General features: G+C 50.1%; 1 protein-coding gene across 1 annotated transcript; it reads right to left on the reverse strand.

Moving 5' to 3' along the window:
• Positions 1 to 221: 221 nt before the first annotated feature.
• Positions 222 to 16,464, reverse strand: MED17 (mediator complex subunit 17). The gene is made up of 12 exons (XM_038761760.1): positions 15,303 to 16,464; positions 12,867 to 13,033; positions 11,949 to 12,168; positions 10,583 to 10,719; positions 10,398 to 10,482; positions 9,988 to 10,140; positions 6,984 to 7,114; positions 6,271 to 6,455; positions 5,271 to 5,408; positions 4,211 to 4,328; positions 2,217 to 2,376; positions 222 to 722 (listed from the first exon to the last, which is right to left on the reverse strand). The coding sequence occupies exons 1-12, from the start codon at positions 15,556 to 15,558 to the stop codon at positions 514 to 516; spliced, it is 1,959 nt and encodes a 652-aa protein (XP_038617688.1). The 5' UTR covers positions 15,559 to 16,464; the 3' UTR covers positions 222 to 513.
• Positions 16,465 to 17,311: the final 847 nt, after the last annotated feature.

The following is a 17,311-nucleotide window of genomic DNA, read 5'->3' on the forward strand; positions in this document are numbered from 1 at the left end:
GGCCGCTAAGGAGCCGTTCGCTCCCCGAACACAGAGGGCCACAAAAGGATTTTTCGAACTCGCCCGTCCAAACGAAGCCAATCTGTCAACGGCAACAGGGCGCTCCTCAGCTCGCTGGCGACGGACACCACCTCCGGACCCTGGGACCGGTTCCGCGACCCGTCGGCGGATAAAAACCGAGGCCCGAAGCCCAGGGGAGTTAAAGAAATGCAAAACCGAAGTCACGATGTAGTAGCATTTTTCCAGTTTAACTGAGACCTTGAAGGAACAGCAACTCATGATTTTTCCAGTGAAAAAACACAAAACACAACGAAAAACCGGTCACACAGACCGCAAAAGATACCTACAACTGTACAGAACTGTAAACCCGAATGTTTTCTTGGCATTTCGATAGTACCGGGCCTTCATCCACATTACCTGGAGGTTTTATTTGTACTGCGCTGCCTCGTCCGGGAGACGGCCCGCCTGGAAGCCGAGGAGGGCACGGAGAGGGATTTCTTCTGGGCGGGGTGGCTACGAGCAGGGGGTGAGGGCTGACATGAGCAGCTCCATTTTATACACAAAGTTGCGCCCTTCCATCTTGTTCCACTGAACCTCCTTGAACGGCCCCCGCAGGTGATTCCATTTCCCGTCTTGTAACACGTCGCTTTTGGGGAGGTCTTTGCACTGACACCGGGGAAACTGCACCATCACCTTGCTGCCGCTCTCCGGCCCGTTCCGCACTGTGGGGTGGAGAAAAATCAATCCATCCATCAGTGCCATTTACTGAGCGCCTACTGTGCGCAGAGCGCTTGGGAGAGTGAAACAATATAAACGAGTCGGTAGACATGTCCCCTGTCCACAATGAGCTTAATACCAATAATCATGGTATTGGTTACGTGCTTACTAGGTGCCAGGCACTAAGCGCTGGGTTGGACACAGTGCCTGTCCCATGGGGGGCTCACAGTCTCAATCCCTATTTTACAGACGAGGTAACTGAGGCACAGAGAAGTGACTTGCCCAAAGTCACACAGCAGACAAGGCACAATAGTTCCCACCGGTTCCCATAAAAGAGAAATCAATACCCACTTGTATTGCTTCTTAACCTGGGAGGTACACTGCCACTGGGTAAATAATTACCCACAGTGGGAAAAGTGACAATGTTTTGTCAGTAAAAAAATCTTAGAAAGTGCAGCCACTTTTTCAATCAGTCAACTGTATTTATTGAGCACGTATATGTGCAGGGCACTGTACTAAGAGCTTGGGAGACAACAGAGTTGGTAAACACGTTCCCCGCCCAAGACAAGCTGAGCCACTGATGTGCAGTGGGGTTGTTTCTTGTTTTTAGGGATGATTTCTGGACACCAGGTAGTGAATCACAACAATAGTGGCAGGATTTAAGAACTTGGGGTTTTGCTTACAGCCCCACATCACACTTCTTGTGCACCAGAGGGGAGGCAGTGTGGTGTAGTGGAAAGGGAGCGGGGCTGGGAATTGGGAGGATCTAGGTTTTTATTCAAGTTCTGCTCCTTGCCTTGCTGCGTGACCTTGGGCAAGGCACTTCACTTCTCTACATCTCAATTTCCTCATCGGAAAAATGGGTATAATAATACTGGTCCTTCCCTACTTCCCAGGGGTGTTGTGAGGCCTAAAATGGGTTTTGTGGAAGCATTCTGGGAATGAAAGCGTTACATAAGAATCAAGATACTAGCAAGAGGAAAGAAAGAGCTGTGTTCTCTAAAACCCATTTTTTATGTCGTTTATAGCTGGGCGAAAGCAGCTAAACACCTTAAGTAGATTAATTCAGGTTTGTAGATGTATAGTTACCCGAAAGTAATAATTTGATCTACGGGAGTAGTAAGCAAATTTGTTCACTCTTTTTTGCCTACCTACTGAAAGAGAAAGGAGGGGAGCCTTTTAATACAATACTGGGGATGAGAGATTCAACGTTTGTACTTTTTTTACAAGGGATGGGATGGTAATTGGGAACTTGTCGACCAATTCTATTAAACGCTCTCCCAAGATCTTAGTACTGTGCTCTGCACACTAAACAATAACGACGACCGGTTGACTGATTAATTACATGCTCTGAATAAGAAGCTTATAACGATATTTCATCGCTAATATTTGATTTTTTTCGAGGGAGAATTCGGGAGTGCCTCGCAACGGAGCAGTGGGGACAGAATCCTACACAGCGGGAGAAAGTGGTGCGTTCGAAAGAAGCAGCGAACCGTTACCTGAGATAGCATAGTCGCCGCTGGGGGAGGCCACGGTTATGGCGGAGGCGTTGCCGATGCTCTCCACGGGCCCGAGCCCCACGTGGTTACTGAAGCTCAGCACCTGCCAGCCCATCACCTTCGCCAGCTGCTGAACGGCATGCACCTGGTGCTGAGACATCTGGGAAAAGAAGACGGCACTGTTGACCTCGGGGCCTGAAATCCGTTTGCCTTTGTTCCCCCAGGATGAAGGCGCCTGTGCTTTGGCTTCAGTCGTGTATGCTGAAAATGCCTTTTGTTCCGCTGCCCTCCCATCTCTGACCCTGAGGCAGCCTTTCGCGATGACCCTCCCGAAAGGCAGTGAGCTGAAAACCAAGGGACTAATCCTCTAGTGACAAACGAAACAACCCAGATTTAACCCGGATCAGTCAGCGAACTGCAGCCTGGCCTACTGGAAAGAGCCCAGGCCTGAAAGTCGCAGGATCGAGGTTCTAATCCCGGCTCCGCCACTCATCCGCTTTGAGACCTCGGGCAAAAATCACTCAACTTCTTTGTGCCTCAGTCTCTTCAGCTCTTAAAGGGGGATTCAATGCCTGGTCTCCCTCTTTTTTAGACCGTGAACCCCAGTTGGGACAGGGGCAGTGTCCAACCTGACTGACCTGAATCTACCTCAGCATTTACAACGGTGCTTGACACATAGTAAGTGCTTAACAAATAATAATGATAAGAATAATAACGCTGTCCATTCCTGCCTCTGGGGTCCATCGCTACAGCACGCACAGGACGAAAGTCCCCAAAGCTCGGGCACGTAGCTCAGCCAGGAAGTCTTTCCTGACCCGGATCTGAGGACACGATTCTCCTCCACCTCCTCTTCCAACAGCCTCTATCGACGCTTCGCTATATGGAAACTTCAAGCTCCGGGAACTAGGCCCTCGGCAACAAACAATAAAAGCAAAAGATATAATCTCTGCCCTTGAGGAACCCGTGACCTAAGGGGGGAGATTTCAAGTGAACCTGGAAGAATTCACAAGTCCTCCATGACATTAGCAGCTGATATGACGTTGCCTTCTAGCCACCCTATCTAACCCCCTGCAGATTGAAGTTCTGAAGACGGCTCTTCATCGGGTGACCACTTTCGAGCCCACAAAGAACCATCTTGCCCCTTCTGCCACCCACGCTGGCCGGCTGGCGGACCACGCTTGAGATAGAAATCGATCTCCAGGTAGGCGTGATCTGAAATACGGGCTCTACCACATTCTCGGAAGAATACTCCAGAAGGAGGGTAAAACTTTCCCAGCAATATAGTACTGACAGTGGCTTGAAGTTGAGCATATCACCAGAGTAGTGTCGTGGCCCTGTCTGAGAAAGTCGACCAATTCTATTAAACGCTCTCCCAAGATCTTAGTACTGTGCTCTGCACGCTAAACAATCAATAACGACAACACTGACCATTTCTGCTTTCTCCATGACCTTTCCTTCACTCTTTCCTGTTTTAAAATGGTTTTCTTAAGCGCCTGCTATGTGACAGGCACTACTACTGTTTTGGGGTAGATACAGGATAATCGGGTTAGATCCAGTTCAAGTCCCATGTGGGGTTCACGGTCTTAATCTCCATTTTACAGATGAGGTAACCGAGGTACAGAGAAGTAACTTGCCCCAGGGTCACACAGCAGACAAGTGGCAGAGCTGGGATTAGAACCCAGGTCCTTCTGATTACCAACCCACTCGTCTATGCTGCTTCTTTTGGACCACGATCTTGGACTGTTAAAAGGAGAAGCCTTCCCCGGCACCTCTCTGAGGCCGGGTTAGGTCACTCAGGACGGGGAAGGTGGGGGCACCCGTGAACTCTGATCTAAATGATGTCACAAATTGTCTTGCAACACGGCCCTACTCGGACGATACTCGAAGAACAAATCCGGGAGGTGGAAATGGGTGGGGGGGAAAACGGCAGATTTGCTTAGCGCTGCCCGTCGGGTCGGAGCTAAAGCCACCTCCCTCTCCTGGACATTAATTACCTGGGAGAGGAGAAAATCCTGTAACTCCTGCTCCTGATGCGACAACATAATCACTCGTCCATCTCGGTGAACCACCCGGATCTGGTCAATTCCGATATTCAACTGCAGCTGGATGGACCTAGACAAAGAGGCACAATGTGATCGCTAGGGAACAAGCCGCCCCAACAGCTACAATTCAGGACATTCAAACACAAAACAGGAATGTTTTCCGTCCAACTGTTCTAGAAAGCCCCCAGCTCGCGAGGTTACGCACCCGCTAACGGGGCCTTGCTTCATCCCCTTCCTAATATTAACGGTAACAGCGTTTGAATTGGTGAAGCATTTGACTCTCCCCGAACGCCTAAGGAGCGTGGCTCAGTGGAAAGAGCCCGGGCTTGGGAGTCGGAAGTCACGGGTTCTAATCCCGGCTCCGCCACTAGCCAGTTGCGTGACTTTGGGCAAGTCACTTCACTTCTCTCAGTTACCTCATCTGGAAAATGGGGATTAAGACTGTGAGCCCCAAGTGGGACGACCCAATTACCTTGTATCTTCCCCAGTGCTTGGCACGTAGTAAGGCTTAACAAGTACCATATTATTAGTAGTAGTACAGTGCTTTGCGCACAGTAAGTGCTCAGCAAATATGACCGAATACATGAATTTTTACATTTTCCAAAGAGCTTTTATGTCAATGCTTCCATTTTATCCTCCCTGGGAGGTACGGAGAGACAGCTGTTATTTTTAACTCACTCTTTAAGGCACAGAGAAGTGAAGTAACTTGCTCAAGGTCACCCAATAAGCCCGTGGCAAAGCTGACACCCCAAGTCAGGTCTACCCATTTCCAGCTCAACACCTTTCTCACAAGGGCCCTCTGCCTTCCCTCGTAAATGAACCCTTTGGTCCTTCCACATCTATCAGTCTTCCCCAGGGGCTTATCTTTTCTCGTGTTGGGTTGCTTTTAGTCCATCCAAAGTAAAACCCACTTCCACAAGGGAAAAACCAGGATTATCACCCGACCGCCGCAAACACCTAAAAGCAGCTGGCATGCAATGTTTCAACCTAAGCCCGTTCCACTATAACTTACTTGCATATCTGTTCATAGCCTTGAGAGGTTATTAACACTTTCACGCTGGACTCATACACGTCGTTTATGTTGGACCAATGTGCCTGTATTTGAGGATCTTCGATGTGACTGGCTAAACTGTCGATGGTTCGGGCAGTTCTTTAAAAAGAAAAAGTTACGTTTTAATGAAACCCACCTGCAACCTAAGTCATTATGCATTTACAGATGGGTATCTTTTTATTAATGACCTTCACAGCTATATGGTGACACTCTGAAGACTGGAAAAAAATACGGCAGAAAACTCAGGAAGTCTATGCATTAGGAAACAGTAAACAAAAGCCCCCAAACCTCTATAGTACTGCACCCTTTATTCTCCCCATTCTCAGCCCCACAGCCATTATGGATATACCCATTATTTATTCTTTCACCATAATGTCCGTCTCCCTCTCTACAATGTAAGTTCCTTGTGGGGTAGAGAATGAGTCTACCAACTCTGTTACACTGTACTCTCCCAAGTGCTTAGTTATGGTGCTCTGCACACAGTTAAGTGCAATAAATTCAACTGACTGACAGATTGATGCTTGGGTAGGAGGAGGACACTTAAGCAGTGGAGGTCGGCTTGCCTGGACTGTCTTCAAGTGTGGTCTGCACACAGTAAGCGCTCAATAAATACGACTGAATGAAAGCCACTCGGTGGCCGGGGATAAAACTTGAGTTTACCCGTCGGTGAAATGGGTCCAGCACGTGATGGCGATTACGGAGATGCTCTCGGGACATTTTACATCTCTTCCGCTTTCCCTCTAGTGATCCGTGCATGCGTGAATGGATCCAAATCCCTCTCGAATGTGCTGCTCTTTCTGGCCTGCACAACTTCCTCCGGACACCAATTCCACGTGCTCCCACATGTTTGTTATCGACCCACCCGCTTGGAGCATCTTATGGGCGTCCCCCTCAACCTGGTGGCGAAGGACCCGGGAAACGGTTTCGGGGGGAAACCGCGGCACAGTTGTTGGAGCCATACCTGCTCCTCAGAAAGATGTGCTTGGCCTGTTTGATGATCTTCTCCAGGAGACCCTCGTTGGACTGTAAAGAGTTGATTTCGTTCTTGTCAAAAGCCTGAGGCCCCGAGAGTCGCAATCTTTTGTGTCCGAAAGGGGCACTGGCAGGGTGGGGCATCATGTGGGAACTCAGCGTCTGCTTGTGAAACTGCAACAGAGGGAACCAGGCCAGAAATCAAAACAACCATAAGGTCCCCCGCCTCCTTCGCACGCCCTACGCATTGTGCTAAGACAGTAAACAAAAGACCAGCTGCCTGGAAGGGTATGAAATCCTCCGATCACGTCTGCGCCGACACTTTCTGATAAGCCTTCTAGGTTTACAACGTTCACTCGAGCTCTTCAAACCCCAGGGAAAGCGCAGAAGCCCATTTCCAGGCCGACTTAGGAAACCGGAGCTGCTCTGGATCCCAGAAGGCCCATTGAAGGCCTTAAGGAGCCCGGTCACACTTTGGTCGACCCAGTATTGGCCTCCGAAACACGTGTAGGGACACAAAACTATTTTTGGAGGCAGGGTGAAAACTGTTCTGAAAAATTCCCGATTTGAACGAATTATGGTTTTATCCTGAATGATAACTGTTCTGGGGTGGGAGGGGTCAAGCAAAGTCGGATTAGCGACGGATTTATGGCACAAAAAACAGACGGACACAAACAAAATAGTCCACTCAAGATCCAGCACCTCTCTGATGAGCAGGTGCAAATTGTGCTCCAACACATACAGGTGGTCCTCTGGGGTTTGCTTATCAGATGCGGATTTTTGGGATTTCTTGTCATTGGAAGAGTGGCACAAGGAAATGGAGAGCTGCAAACCTGTTGAAAAAGAAAGAGGGTTACATTGTTCCCTTCGATTGTCGTCCCCTCACAACCTCACAGCACTATATTATTTATATTAATGTCTGTCTCAGCCTCTAGACTGTAAGCTCCTTGTGGTCAGGGAATCATCAATCGTATTTATTGAGCGCTTACTGTGTCTGTTACATTATACTGCCCTCTCCCAGGAGCTTAGTACAGGGCTCTGCACACAGTAAGTGCTCAATAAATACAACTGACCGACTGACGGAATGGCAGTGCAAACCCAACAGAGAGAAAATGACCTTTTTCTTCAACAACTTCTGACATTCTACTTCATTTCTGAAGATAGTCACTCAGCACATAGCCTACAGAATGGACACTCATTTGGTGCTGGTAGCGCCCTCAATACTTTGTACATCAGACTGATTGTGTTCTAATAGAATTTCAAGTACTGCGCACCCATTAAATAGCAATTTCAATTCAGGTTGCTCTCACGGGAAGAACTTTCTTTAGCTCAGAACAGAGGTACAGGAGTAGCAGCCAGATGGTCTCATGATTCACTCTCAGGGTTCTCAGAAAGGAAAAAAACCCAACCAAACTCAAATTCCAAATAAGAGTTTACAGTATGGAGCCCTTAACCGACAGTTTGAACACTGGTGTGACTCAGTGGAGAAGCAGCGTGGCTCAGTGGATAGAGCCCAGGCTTTGGAGTCAGAGTTCACGGGTTCAAATCCCGGCTCCGCCACTTGTCAGCTGTGTGACTTTGGGCAAGTCACTTCACTTCTCTGGGCCTCAGTTCCCTCATCTGGAAAATGGGGATGAAGACTGTGAGCCCCCCGTGGGACAACCTGATCACCTTGTAACCTCTCCAGCGCTTAGAACAGTGCTTTGCACATAGTAAGCGCTTAATAAATGCCATTATTATTATTATCATCTCAAACAACATTTTTGCAAACGCCTAAAACTGTACGAAATCACATCTGTGAGTTTCATCGGCCTGCAATTAGTTTGCTTCCCCTCTCCCTTTCGAAAGATGCAGAAATCCCTATTACGGAGGCTTCATCTTCATTAATCCTCTCAACGTAAAATCAACATTTCCCAAAGCTTTTCTTCCCCACTGGACCACAAACTCCTTGAGGGCAGGGATCATGTCTACTTTGGGCAAGTCACTTAACTTCTCTGGGCCTCAGTTACCTCATCTGGAAAATGGGGATTAAGACTGTGAGCCCCCCGTGGGACAACCTGATCCCTTTGTAACCTCCCCAGCGCTTAGAACAGTGCTTTGCACATAGTAAGCGTTTAATAAATGCCATTACTATTATTATCATTATTATTACTGACTGCATTGTACCCTTCCAAGGGCTCAGTACAGTGCTCTGCACAGAGACAGGAAAGTATTCAATAAATACCACTGACGGAGTGCACCTCTCCCTCCTCTTTGGCTCCAATTCCACAAAATAGATAAGTTAAAGTTGGACAGTGAACGAGATTCGTATCTTCCCGAACAGAAAAAGTACAAAACCTTAAGCCTAGACCAATCCAAAAACACCTCTCCGGGACCTTTGAAAACCCTTTCTTCCCCGTGAATATTTTTTCTGCATCATTTTCCTGGGTGGTGGGCAGTGATGCATGGTTGTGAACAAAGACTGATTGATTTTGGTCCAGGCAATCTGCTTCTGGTCAAGAACTTTACATTAAGTGCCCCAGAAGGACAATGGCCAACGGCTTACTAGGTGTCCCCAGGGCATTCAGTAAGCTGACGTAATGCCCCTGGGTCTTCCTGAGAAATAAATTGGCCACAAATGATGCCAACCTTAATAATCAATCATATTCACTGAGCGCAGAGCACTGCATGTATTAAGCACTTGGGAGACTAAACTGTAAGAGATTTGAGGTAGCGTGGCCTAGTGGATAGAGCACGGGCCTGGGAATCAGAAAACCCGAATTATAATCCTGGCTCCGCTACCTGTCTGCTGAATGACCTCGGGCAAGTCACTTAACTTCTCTGTGCCTCAGTCACCTCATCTGTAAAATGGAGATTAGGAGTGTGAGCCCCACGTGGGACATGGACTGGGTCCAACCTTATCATCTCATTATCTTTCCCAATGTCTAGAACTGTGCCTGGCACATAGGCTCTGTGTGACCTTGGGCAAGTCACAACTTCTCTGAGCCTCCTTCCTCTCCCCCTCTCCATCCCCGCCGCCTTACCTCCTTCCCTTCCCCACAGCACCTGTATAGGTACATACGTTTGTACGTATTTATTACTCTTGTACATATTTATTCTATTTATTTTACTCTGTTAATATGTTTTGTTCTCTGTCTCCCCCTTCTAGACTGTGAACCCACTGCTGGGTAGGGACCGTCTCCATATGTTGCCAACTTGCACTTCCCAAGCGCTTAGTACAGTGCTCTGCACACAGTAAGCGCTCAATCGTAATAAATACGATTGAATGAATGAATGAATGAGCCTCAGTAAACTCATCTGTAAAATAGGGATTAAGACTGTGAGTCCCATGTGGGACAACCTGATCACCTTGTATCCCCGCCCAGCGCTTAGAACAGTGCTTCGCACATAGTAAGCACTTAACGAATGCCATCATTATTATAGTAAGCATTTAACAAATACCACAAGAACACAAACACAAAAAACCTCCTGTCCTCCAGGCACATAATGCTGCAGGGAACTGAGCATTTCCTTCTTATACTGTGCCACGCATTTCCCTCTATTCCCCAAACCCGACAAGAGGGTACTTCTTTTTTCCCGCTCCATGAAAAGCAGAGCAGGCCAAGAGCTTAGAACAGTGCTCTGCACATAGTAAGCGCTTAACAAATGCCATTATTATTATTATTAAGAGACTGAGAGGTGGAATCCGCAGTCTGGCACCTCTTACCTGGGAAGGGCTGAGAGATAATCTGGTTCTTCACGACAATGTGAGGAATTGGCGACTTGATCTGAACAGCCTCCCGGGAGAGCTGGGCGAAGATTTCTTTACACAAGAGAACATTCTGGGCGGCCTCCAGTTTGATCTGCCAGTATGGGGACCCTGAAAATGAAAGCAGGACTTGGCGGTCACACGGACAGCCTAACCGTTCCACATTTACCAGTCACGATTTGGGGATACTGATCCATCGCTCTTTAAAGAATGAAAACCACTCCCCTTCTCGAAACAATAAAATCACATTTCCCTTCGTTCTTACTTAAAAGCATCTAAATTTTCTCACCCACAAAATGGCCTCTAGTTTGCTCCTCACAAAAACCCATTCAAAGACCGGCAGTCTTCGGAATGGAGCAAAGCAGTACCTGATTTGGGTTTAGGTAGTGGTTGCCTGAAGAGGTTGACTGTTCCAAGATCGCCTATGTCCGGAGCTTTCTTTTGAATAGAAACCTTAAGTGGAAATGAAAAATGGAAGTGAGGCGACTCAATGGGTTTTGGAGATACAGTAGTAAATATAAATAAAGGGGAAAAAAACGCTTTCTGGACAGACCTTGATATATGCCGATCCTTCTAAATCACTTGGAATCTGGACATCAAGGGGGCAGTAATCCTCCGGTATGACCTTGTCCAGATCAATGTCCGTGTTCTTGATTACTTCAAAGGTGCCGTGATGGGGAAACAGAGACCCTAAAAGGGAATAAACATAAGGTAAAGGATTGGAGAATTCCAATTTCTACCAGGAGTTCCTAAATAAGCACTAGGCCCTTGGTATGGAAGGGTGAACCCATTCTGGCGGGCTTTCTTTGCCATCTGGTTTGCAAAATGAATAATTTTCAATTATGACAGGAAATGAAGCTCTACTCCACCCTGCAGCCCACTGCTGGGGGAGGTGGTCGCAGTGCCGAGGCGTAGGCTCACATATTCCCAATCCCTCGGCTGATGCTTCCTTGGGGTTTAAAGACATGTGGAATGTGGGCTCAGCGTGCTCAGTGGCAGGAGCAGCTCAGGAGCTGCGTGGCTCAGTGGAAAGAGCACGGGCTTTGGAGCCAGAGGTCATGGGTTCAAATCCCGACTCCCCCACGTCTGCTGTGTGACTTTGGGCAAGTCACTTCTCTGAGCCTCAGTTACCTCATCTGTAAAATGGGGATTAAGACTGTGAGCCCCACACGGGACAACTTGATCACCTTGTAACCCCCCCAGCGCTTAGAACAGTGCTCTGCACATAGTAAGCGCTTAACAAATGCCATTATTAATTAATTAATTCACACTCTCACCCCCGGTCAACATGTCTGTGACCCCGACGATGCGGGAATTGGAAAATGGCTTGGAAATAGACAGCCCGCAACCCTGGCCTGTTTGCTCCCACTTCTCTGGCAAGCTCACTGTTCACAGGTCAAGATCAGAAGACAAGCCAGCGGACGAGCAGCCTGGGACCCAGGGGCAGGTTTGGGAACAACCAGGGCTGCTAGGGACCTGCTGACGAGGAGGGAAAGGGACACTGAGCCAAGGGCCTCACTGGCTGCGCTGCTCCTCCTCCTCAGCTTCGCGTTCTGGTGGGGAGAAGGGAAAGGCATCTCAAAATGGAGGATTAGGGCGATGGATGGGGGTGAGAAGGTAGATCAGCAAACTCCCTCCCTTCCGAGTCAATGAAACTGGGAGGTGGGACAGCCGAACCTCTGAAGTTTGGAGAGACTGGTCCTCCTCACCTCAAAGGTTGCCAGCTCTAACACACGTTTGTGGAGCCCTACAAAAAGGTCAGGTCAGGCAAACTTGGTTTGGCAGCCTCTTAGCCGCCCCCAAATTAAACCGTCCCCCACATCCACACGGAATATGAAAGTCAAAACATCCGAGGCACCGCCAACTCGGCACTTTCCAAATCGAGTCTCTCATTCCCTGTAGCGGACAGTCGGCTATACCTGCACTCCTGTAGCTCAGGTCCCCCAGGATTTTATCTCCGACTTTCCTCAGCTTCCAGTGTTGCCGCAACCTCAGAAGCTCCGAGTTGAAGTCTCGCTGCCACTTGTTCTCTTGGTTTTCGGCAACCGATTTGGTCAGCCTGTCTGCTCCTTTCAGAAGGATCTGGGCGGCACCAGCTAGCGACTTCTTCTTTGAAATCAACTGTAAAGTCTGAGGATTCTACCCAGAACAAAGGAGAGACAGGGTGTCAATGGTAAGGAGACAATTAGAACTTTTCTCTACGAGACTTTTCTCTCTCCTGAGGACTCGGCCTGCTTTTCTTTAACCTTAAAGTCCCAGCCTTCTTTTAGTTCCCAGTCAATCCTGGCCTAGGACAACGCAGCCTTCAAGCCTCCACACTTCCCCCGACCTGCCCCAGTCCTCCACCAGCAGCGGAACTAAACTACTGTGGCCCCATCAGTTCAACTACACCAAGTCTTGTCCTTTTAGACTGTGAGCCCGCTGTTGGGTAGGGACTGTCTCTATATGTTGCCAATTTGTGCTTCCCAAGCGCTCAGTACAGTGCTCTGCACATAGTAAGCGCTCAATAAATACGATTGATGATGATCTCCTCCAAAAGGCCTTCCCCTTTTCCCAACCACCTATCCCTTCTGCGTCACCTGCTCACTTGCATCTGAACCCATTGAGCACTTGATATTCACCTTTCTCTCAGCACTTACATTTATATCTGTAAATTATCTAATTTATTACATTAAAGTCCATCTTCCCCTCTAGACCACGAGCTCGCTGAGGGCCGGGAACGTGTCCACTGACTCTCTTGTATTGTACTCTCCCAAGCGCTCAGTGTAGAGTAAGTGTTCAATTAACGCCACTGACTGATTGATTGAGTTGACGCGGCAGCCGTCACTACCGAATACCTGTTTAGGAGGAAGTGACTCCTGCAGGACGGGATCCAGAGTCATAAATTTTTTATCGCGGATGATGCTGAGGACGTCGTACAGCACACACATCTCCGTCAGGGATCCTCTCAGGTTGTTCCGCACCGAATCCCATGGCCAGAGGGAAGGCTGAAACTTAACTAACCCTAGAACACACCAGGGAGCAAAAAAAATGATTCTTTTAAGTTGCGAACAGAGATTCTGATACTCTTCCCTTGTTCCAAATCTGTCATCCCTTTGTGGGGATGATGATGATGATGGTTATTTGTTAAGCGCTTACTATGTGCCAAGCACTGTTCTAAGCGCTGGGGTAGATACAAGGTAATCAGGCCATCCCATTTGGGGCTCACATTCTTAAGCCCTAGTTTACAGATGAGGGAACTGAGGAACAGAGAATGATAATAATTATGATACTTGTTAAGCGCTTAGCACTGTTCTATGCGTTGAAGTTAAGTGACTTGCCCAAAGTCACACAGCTGACAAGTGGCAGAGCCGGGATTAGAACCCATGACCCCTGACTGCCAAACCCGTGCTCCTTCCACTAAGCCATGCTGCTTCTCAATACTAATACTACTAATGGTATTTGCTAATACTAATGACGATGGTATCCGTGAAGCACTTACAATGTGCCAAGCACTGACTAAGCACTGGGCCCTGTTAATAATAAAATAATAATAATGATGGCGTTTGTTAAGCGCTTACTACGTGCAAAGCGCTGTTCTAAGCGCTGGGGCGGTTACAAGGTGATCAGGTTGCCCCACGGGGGGGCTCACACTTTTAATCCTCATTTTACAGATGAGGGAACTGAGGCACAGAGAAGTTAGGTGACTTGCCCAAAGTCACACAGCTGTTCTTAGTACAGTGCTCTACACAGTAAGCGCTCAATAAATACAATTGAATAAATGAATGAATAAGCGGAGGGAGCCCGCGGGTGGCTGTGGTGCCTTTTCCCAGATGAGGAAAGGGACCCCTGGCCCACAACTTATCCCTGGCCTGGAATGCCCTCCCTCCCCATATCTGCCAAACTAGCTCTCTTCCCCCCTTCAAGGCCCTACTGAGAGCTCACCTCCTCCAGGAGGCCTTCCCAGACTGAGTCCTTTTTCCTCTCCTCCCCACAGCACTTGCGTAATTTGTACATATTTATTATTCTATTTTATTAACGATGTGTGTATAACCTATAATTCTATTTATTTATACTGATGCCTGTCTACTTGTTTTGATGTCTGTCTCCCCCCATCTAGACTGTGAGCCTGTTGTTGCGTAGGGGCTGTCTCTGTTACCAAAAATGTACTTTCCAAGTGCTTAGTCCAGTGCTCAGCACACAGCAAGCGTTCGATAAATATAACTGAAAGAATGAATGTTACCGAATTGGATTTTCCAAGCGCTTAGTTGAGTGCTCTGCACTGTAAGCGCTCAAGACGTACGACTGAATGCTGCCGAACTGTACTTTCCCAGTGCTTAGTCCAGTGCTCAACGCACAATAAGCGTTCAATACGATTGAATGAATGTTGCCGAATTGTACTTTCCAAGCGCTTAGCCGAGTGCTCTGCACACAGTAAGTGCTCAATAAAAACGATTGAATGAATGTTGCCGAATTGTACTTTCCAAGCGCTTAGTCCAGTGCTCAGCACACAGTAAGCGCTCGACAAATACGACTGATTGAATGAAATGTTGCCAAATTGTACTTTCCAAGGGCTTAGCCGAGCGCTCTGCAAACAGTAAGTGCTCATGAAATACGACTGAATGAATGTTGCTGAATTGTACTTTCCAAGCGCTTAGTCTGGTGCTCAGCACAGTAAGCGCTCGATAAATACGATTGATTGAATGAATGAAATGTTGCCGAACTGTACTTTCCAAGCGCTTAGCTGAGTGCTCTGCACACGGTAAGTGCTCAAGAACTACGATTGAATGAATGAATGTTGCTGAATTGCAACAATAATGGCATTTATTAAGCATTTACTATGTGCAAAGCACTGTTCCAAGCGCTGGGGAGGTTACAAGGTGACCAGGTTGTCCCCCGCGGGGCTTACAGTCAATCCCCCTTTTACAGAAGCAGCGTGGCTCAGTGGAAAGAGCCCAGGCTTTGGAGTCAGAGGTCACGGGTTCAAATCCCGGCTCCGCCACGTGTCAGCTGTGGGACTCTGGGCAAGTCGATTCACTTGTCTGTGCCTCAGTTCCCTCATCTGTCAAATGGGGATGAAGAGCGTGCGCCCCACGGGGGACAACCTGATCACCTTGTAACCTCCCCAGCGCTCAGAACGGTGCTTTGCTCACAGTAAGCGCTTAACAAATGCCATCATTGTTATTACGGATGAGGTAACGGGTCCTTTCCCAGCGCTTGGCCGAGGGCTCCGCGCGCTCTCCGGCCGACTGCCAGACGGGGAGGTGAGGCCCGGCGGTTGCGGGCCCCCCCACCTTCGTCGTCGTCCTGGTCGGCGCCGGGCCAGTCGCGGGCGCCCTGGTCGTCGTGGGCGGCGGGGAGGGGCTGGTTGGCCTCGTCCTCCTCGGAGCCGGAGCCCTGGCCGAAGTCGATGCGCTGGGCCAGGCGGGCCAGGTTCTGCGACATGGACAGCGGCTGCAGGTAGGTCTCGGTGCCGTCCAGCCCCACCTCCTGCACCTGCTTCTCGCAGGCCGACTCGATGCTGATGCGCACCGCCGGGACCCCCGCCATGGCGGACGGGGAACACCACCACCACCACCACCACCACGCCTCGCCTCACTTCGCCTCAGCGAGGCCCTGAGGCCCAGTGGGCCGCTTTCCCACAGTCCTCCGGGGCGGACCCCCAGGCCCACACTTCCCACAATCCTCCGGGGCGGAGGCCGGGCCGCGGACCCTGAGGCCCAGAGGGCCGCTTTCCCAGAATGGTCCGGGGCAGAGGCGGGAGGGCCGCCTTCCCAGAATCCTCCGGGGCGGACGCCGGGCTAAGGCCCCCTCAGCCCAGAGTTCCCAGAATCCTCCGGGGCGGAGGCCGGACTAAGACCCCCTCAGCCAAGAGTTCCCAAAATCCTCCGGGGCAGAGGCCGGGCCGCGGCCCCTGAGGCCAAGAGGGCCGCTTTCCCACAATCCTTTGGGGTGGACTTCGGGCTAAGGCCCCCTCAGCCGACAGTTCCCAGAATCCTCCGGGGCGGAGGCTGGGCTAAGGCCCTCCTCAGCTGAGAGTTCCCAGAATCCTCCGGGGCGCGGCCCCTGAGGCCAAGAGGGCCGCTTTCCCACAATCCTTCGGGGCGGACTTCGGGCTAAGGCCCCCTCAGCCGACAGTTCCCAGAATCCTCCGGGCCGGAGGCCGGGCTGCAGCCCCTGAGGCCGAGAGGGCCGCCTTCCCAGAATCCTCCGGGGCGGACGCCGGGCTCAGGCCCCCTCGGACGAGAGTTCCCAGAATCCTCCGGGGCGCGGCCCCCGAGGCCGAGAGGGCCGCTTTCCCAGAATCCTCCGGGAAGGTGGCCGGTCCTTGGCCTCCTCAACGGCAAGTTCCCAGAATCCTCCGGGCCTTGGCCCGCCTCGGCCGAGAGTTCCCACAACGCCCCGGGGCGGAGGCCGGAAAGGGAGCCGCTTTCCCAGAATCCTCCGGGGACGCTGGCGGGCCGCGGCCTCTTCAACGAAAAGTTCCCAGCATGCCCCGGGGCGGCCAAGAGCTGCTTTCCCAGAATGCTCCGCGCCCCCCCCCCCACGGGGAGAGGCGCTTTCCCAGGGTGCCCCGCGGCGGGGGCGGGCCCTACGGCAGCCCTCACAGCCCAAAATAGCTGGAAATACGAACGGCGTCCGTAGCCGCCTATTCCCACCGAATCACCATTCATGGTAACAACGATGGTAGTTGTCAAGCGCTCAGTATGTGCCAAGCACCGGGGTGGAAGGAGCCCGGGCCTGTGAGTCAGGAGGTCCTGAGTTCTAATCCCGACTCCGCCACTCGTCTGCTGTGTGACCTTGGACAAGTCACTTCACTTCTCTGGGCCTCAGTTCCCTCACCTGTAAAAGAGAAGCAGCGGAAGAGCCCGGGCTTTGGAGTCAGAGGTCGTGGGTTCAAATCCCGGCTCCGCCACCTGTCAGCTGTGTGACTTTGGGCGAGTCGCTTCACTTCTCTGGGCCTCAGTTCCCTCATCTGTAAAATGGGGACGAAGACGGTGAGCCCCACGTGGGGCAACCTGATTACCTTGTATCTACCCCAGCGCTTAGAACAGTGCTTTGCACATAGGAAGCGCTTCACAAATACCAACATTGTTATTATTATTATTAAAATGAGGATTAAGACTGTGAACCCTTTGTGGGGCAGGGGACTGTGTCCAAATCTGATTATCCTTCCCACATCCCACCAAAGGATCCGATTATCCTTTGTCAGCTGTGTGACTTTGGGCAAGTCACTTAACTTCTCCGTGCCTCGGTTCCCTCATCTGTAAAATGGGGGTTAATGATAATAATTTTGGTATTT

This window comes from Tachyglossus aculeatus, chromosome 20, assembly GCF_015852505.1.
Source record: "Tachyglossus aculeatus isolate mTacAcu1 chromosome 20, mTacAcu1.pri, whole genome shotgun sequence".
Classification (NCBI taxonomy): Eukaryota; Metazoa; Chordata; class Mammalia; order Monotremata; family Tachyglossidae; genus Tachyglossus; species Tachyglossus aculeatus.